Source organism: Dunckerocampus dactyliophorus, chromosome 21 (genome assembly GCF_027744805.1).
Source record: "Dunckerocampus dactyliophorus isolate RoL2022-P2 chromosome 21, RoL_Ddac_1.1, whole genome shotgun sequence".
NCBI lineage: Eukaryota > Metazoa > Chordata > Actinopteri > Syngnathiformes > Syngnathidae > Dunckerocampus > Dunckerocampus dactyliophorus.
The window spans coordinates 15,938,407-15,944,406 of NC_072839.1; the positions used below are offsets into that span (position 1 = coordinate 15,938,407).

Here is a 6,000-nt window from a genome sequence, read left to right on the forward strand (position 1 = left end):
AAATAAAAACGAACTCGATCATTTTGCCAGCCTCAATAAATTGACATGTGACATGCATTTGTTTTCCTCCTCTCTCGCTACCAAACAGGCTGGATGACAAGAGGGTTCACTCTGTGCGTCTGTTGCAACACCTGGGCTTGTTGGTTTTATAGCAGAATGAACGGAGTGAGTGAACCCACCTGTCAGTCATTCAGTCTCTTTGGCTCAGTGAGGAAAGGCGCACTATGCGCAAGCGATTGCACTGCTTGTTAGCTGTGCGTGTCATGTGCAACATGATGGAATACTTTCTTCATACCTGTTATGTAGAAAACACCATCTAATGTCAGTTTTCAAAAGCTTGTGACAAAGACAATTAAATAATACAAAACGGTGGAACTTAGGTTTCAGTGATTCTCGAAGTATAACACCTCATTGTGCACCTTTTGTTGCATCCAAAACATGCACTTTGGCCAAACTTCGACAAAACGCGACAACCCATTAAACGTAAACAGCGTATTCCACACACGTTGCTAAAAGTTAATCAAGGAAGTGTATATGCAAATGAGCTGACATTTGCATTGACACACAGTGTCAATGTCAGAGTGTTTCCGGGTTATTTCTCCATTGTTTTGTCAATATTCAAACAATAACAAAAGTGACACTGATTCAAAATCAGAAATATTGTGATTGTTATTTAAGTACAAGTTTTGCTTTGACACTGAAAGTCCATTTTATTTTCATAAGGGTTTTTTTGTCTTTTTTTTTCATTTATTATGATGCATATTATTAAAAAGCTCGACATTACAGTTAGAATGTTAAATACTGTGTAGAAATGAAAGTTTATTGCTTTTGATACAGTGTGCTCGCATTATTATGCCATACATTATTGTTGCATTAATGAAGAAATGGCCTCAAATGTTGACAATATCGTTTATCGGCAATAATTTCAACAAAAATTTGTTATCATGACAGACCTACCTGGGGGAAACACTGATTATCATGTTAAAATTTGAAAAATCAATCAATCGTATGCCGCTAGACAATATTTGATTGGTCTTAGCGTGCTTAATAAACAGGTCAAAGGTGAAGAATATCCAAGTGGACCCGCATGCTTTTCCTTCTTTTCAGTACGCGGCCAACTGTGGGAAAAAGTTTGTACACCCCTGCATGAGTGCATCACACATGTAGGCCATGGCAACATGGATGCGATCATTTGACTTTCTTTACTGCTGTAATTGCGATGCATTCATTGCATCATCTCGTTGTATCTTGAGGCATTTGCATCCAACTGTGAGCAACAGCAACAACTCTCCTAATACCTTCTCAGAGTATAAAATGAATGCATATGGCTTTTTGTCTCTCCTCTCCATTAAAAGAAGCAAAGCCAGCCAGCTGTGCGACAGAGTCGTCGTTTTCCTTTGAGCTTCCTTCCCAGCGAGCAATTATATCCTCTCACCAGGGGAGACTAGAGGTGTTTAATAGGGGTCAAACTGTATTTTTCAATTATTTTACTTTCACCACCCCCTGTTCGTTTGGGTAGGATCTTATTTACGGTCATAAATGAGATTAGGATGAGGATAATGACATGTATGTTTGGGCAGTGCTGGAGGAGAAGCTGGTAGGGGAACAGCAGCAGAATGGAGACCACAACACAAGTGAAGGTCCAACACAGATGACGTCCTTTGAGATGGATCTTAAAGACAAAAGGTTGGATGATTTATTTTTCTTAACTTAGTCCATGTCCACACCAACACGGATATTCTCAAAACAAATATTTTTGTGTACGTTTTGGCCTCTCGTCCACACGCAAACTTAGTTTTTGGCTTTTGGAAAACTTCAGCCAGGATGGAGATTTCCAAAAACTCGGCATTCAGTGTTTGTGTGTGGATGTATAAAACTGAGCTTTTTGTGTCAGAAGAAATGTGCCATTATTTGTACTTAAATTAGTGACTTATGGGTGTTGATTTTTTTATTTCACGCAGCAGCTCATTAACAATAAATAAATAACATGTTTCCTGGGCTCCATGTAAGATAATTTACATCTAACATGTCAGTGTTCGCCTTACATTAATTTATTTGTGGCGGCCCACAACTAATACATTTGGACTGCCACAAATGGATTTGGTGCCACCTGTTGACTCCCACTCATAAACACATTATAATGGGACTGTCTGTCTGCGAATGTAGCTCGTCCTTCCAACTCCTTACAGTAGACGACATCGTAACTCTGCTTCTTAACACACCTGATCTGCCAAAGAATAAGACGACGTAGCAGGAGGAATCAGTGTTGGCGACTTAGTGATTTTTTTCACTATATTTAGCGAGTATTCAGGACCCCCCTAGATAATTTTTTTCCAAAAGCAACAAATATTGACTTTTTATGGTCTTACAAGACACTTTTGTTGACTTCAAAAGCACATATTGCTCTTAACAAGCAGCGGGTACTACTGTGGGCCCCTCATATAAAAGCACTCAATCCAATTCCACATAGAGAAAGGAGTAGAGTGGCGGAAATATGGGTTTTTGAAAATCTCAACGGTCGTGGGGACATGGCGTAATGCGTGTGAACCTGTGTCCAGGTACCGAGACGACTTTGGGCCCCTGGTCGAGGGGTGTGGCTGCTACTGCTGCCAGAACCACCAGAGAGCGTACCTTCACCACCTTCTGGTGACCAATGAGCTGCTGGCGGGCGTCCTGCTCACCATCCACAACATGGCCCACTATCTGGGCTTCTTCAGAGCCCTCAGAGGAGCTTTGGCCCGCAATGAACTGGACCTCCTGAAAAGGCGCGTACTCGCGCCAACAAGAACAAAAGCTTCAGGCACACAAATCAGATAGATGAGATAGATTGGGCCTGGAGGAGAGGTTTGGTCACGGATCAGCAGATTGGCTTTGCCGTGCAGAGGCAATCAAAACTTTTTTCTTTTTTCTTGGAGTCTTAGTGGTGGTCTTCGGATGCTCCGCCTTACACTACACAGCCCTCTAGTTTGTCCAAGCAAAGGACAGTCCCTGACACCTTTTGCCTTTTTGTTGTGCTGTGTTACGTCAGGATGCCTAAGGGCAGCCTACGTATTGATCCCAGCAGATGGAGTGAGCAGCAGTTTGCATAGCGATAGAAATGTGAGGACGGTGGATGGCCGACTATTGACTATAAGTGCTCTGATTGCAGCTCAGCACGTGATGAATATGTGTGTGTGCAGCACAGGCACAACTGGAGCTATAAATAATCAAATCATACCCGTTTGTTTGCCAGCGAGCAGCATGATGCAACAATCACATATGCAACTTCCAGGGGAGTTTAGTGAAGGAGTAGGGCAGGGGCCAAGGAAAAAGCCAGGACATTTTGGTGCAGATTCAGCACCTTATCTTCCTGACTTTCCTCCATTTATTACTGAATAATGCTTAAATCTTAATGACAAAATGCAGGCATAAGAAGGTGAGTATCCACATCTGTGTGGGTCCACGTTAGCATTGGTAGGCCATGGGGGAGGTCTGCGGAATACTGTACTATGGGCTGTTTTAGTTTTTTTTCCAGATAAAATCTACAACCTTGTGCCCTTGATTTATTGTTTTTTTTTCTTCCAGCTGCAGTCATTTCTTGTGTCAACGCCTCATTTACGCGCCATGCTGTTTAGTTGACAAGTATGCTGCTCTTTCGTTTTGGGTTTATTCTCGTTTTAATCGAGGGGAGGTGAAGTGAAGGTTTGAGCTGACAGCTGAGAAAGGATAAAGATCAGATAAAGATGGCGGCCTCCATCCATGCAGGGAGGCTCCTTGAAGGCAAGAGGATTTAACTGAATGAATGTAGTTTGGCACACAAGCAGTCTTTTTCGCTGTAACGCCTCAATTTGTCCCCCTCCCACCATTAAAAATCCATGGAATTTGCAAGGTGGAGAAGTGGCACGGACCTCCAGAATGTTTTATTTTTACACTTTTAAAGACGGCTGAGCGACTTCAGTGAGGAGAAGGACGTCAAGTCAATCCCTGCAGATTAGGCAGTAAAAATAGAGCAATACTGTCCTCCTTACCTGGAATAGCTGCTAGTGAAATTCACGAGACGTCTGAGTGGAGGCCAATCCACCGTGCTCGTACAGTGTGTGCATGTAACACCTGAGTGTGTGTGCGCCGCAAATTACAAACCACGGAGAGCTTCAGCAAAAAAAAGCACACAATTCTCATTCACACACAAAAGATGTGCTTGTCACCCTGTGTGACAGTGGGTTGCACTTCCCAGGAAAAGAGGTCAGACTCACAGTCAGCAGGCGGTCCTCATAGCTTGTTTCAACCAATTAGAAGTTATTTGTTGTTGTTTTGTCTCTTGCTGCCATGTGGGCTATACTTTTTATCTGCAGCCAGATGGCTATCTGCCACGGCTCTCTCACAAAACAAGCACGCCTCATAAAGCCAAAGCTTTAGCGTGCGCCTCGTTGGAGGAAATGATGCGCGGCAAAGTGAGATTGTGATATCTCCGCATTGGCTATAGTGTTTTTATATTAAAGAATCCAGGGATGCACCAAACACTTAAACAATGCAGTCATGTCATGTTTGCTTGGCCACTTTTTGCTAGGCAGGATTAATCAGAGGGTGTGTGTGTGTGTGTGTGTGTGTGTGTGTGTGTGTGTGTGTGTGTGTGTGTGTGTGTGTGTGTGTGTGTGTGTGTATGTATGTATGTGTATATACATATATGTGTGTGTGTGTATAAACACTCCTGATCAAAATCTTAAGACCAGTTGAAAAATTGCTAGAATTTGCATTTTGCACATTTGGATCTTAATGAGGTTTTATGTAGAGCTACAACATGCAAAAACAAGAAGGGGGAGTGAGACAAAAACCATTTTGAAAAAGTCAATTTATTGAAATAGGCTGTTTATGAGCTGATCAAAACACAGGCTATAAAAGCCAAAAATCTCCTCCAAATTTTCATTTTCTGTGAGGCATTCACACAGTCATGCCCTCCTGATGGCTAAAGCTAAGAAGCTTTCTCATTTTGAACATGGTCGGATTGTCGAGCTGCATAAACAAGGCCTCTCGCAGCATGCCATTGCTGCTGAGGTTGGGAGCAGTAAATCTGTCAATCTACTTTTTTTGAAAGATCCTGAGCATTGTGGAACAAAAAGGTCAAATGGTAGACCCAAAAAAAGTCACACCTCGCTGAGCCGGAGGATCCGATTGGCTGTCCATCAAGACACAGGGCGGTTTCCACCCAAGTTAAGGTCCTTACTGGTGCCGACTGCAGCGCAATAACCATCAGACGTCATCTGCGGGAAAAGGATTTTAAAAAACAAAAAATGAATTCAAAGACTTCGTCTCCTTCAACGCCACAAAAGTGCCCCTTTAGTCTTTGCCAGGGAGCATCAAACATGGGTCATTTAAAGGTGGAAAAAAGTTTTATTCTCTGATGAGAAAAAATGGAACCTTGTCGGTCCAGATGGCTTCCAACGTTACTGGCATGACAAGGAGATCCCACCTGAGATGTTTTCTACCCGGCACAGTGGAGGGGGGTCCATCATGATTTGGGGTGCTTTTTCATTCAGTGGAACACTGAAGCTTCAGGTGGTGCAGATGTTTACGTGCAGATGTTGCAGCGGGCATCCCTCATGACTGAGGGCCCTCGTCTGTGTGGTAACAGCTGGGTTTTTCAACAGGACAACGCTGCAGTTCACAATGCTCGCTTCACCACGGACTTCTTCAGGTAGAATAACATCACTCTTTTGGACCATCCTGCATGTTCCCCTCATTTAAATCCCATAGAGAACATTTGGGGATGGATGGCAAGGGAAGTTAAAAATGGCCATCAGTTCCAGACAGTTGATGGCCTTGGTGAAACCATCTTCACCACTCGGAGCAATGTTCCCCCTAGCCTCCTGGAAACACTCGCATCAAGCATGCCCAAACCAATTTTTGAAGTGATTAACAAGAACGGTGGAGCTACTCATTGCTGAGTCCTACTGAGAACATTTTCTGTTTTGGTTTGGAGAGTTTTTTGTTATTTTTTGAGCGATGGTCTTAAACTTGTGATCA

The 6,000-nt window shown here is 43.0% G+C and overlaps 1 protein-coding gene across 1 annotated transcript in view; it reads left to right on the forward strand.

The window, feature by feature from the left end:
• The window catches only part of qtrt2 (queuine tRNA-ribosyltransferase accessory subunit 2), a 13,260-nt gene extending 7,260 nt beyond the window's left edge, over window positions 1-6,000 (forward strand). The window contains exons 7-8 of the mRNA XM_054765965.1: window positions 1,581-1,686; window positions 2,559-6,000. Coding sequence (XP_054621940.1) covers window positions 1,581-1,686; window positions 2,559-2,817 — 365 coding nt within the window. The 3' untranslated portion in view covers window positions 2,818-6,000. The remainder of the gene's footprint in view (window positions 1-1,580; window positions 1,687-2,558) is intronic.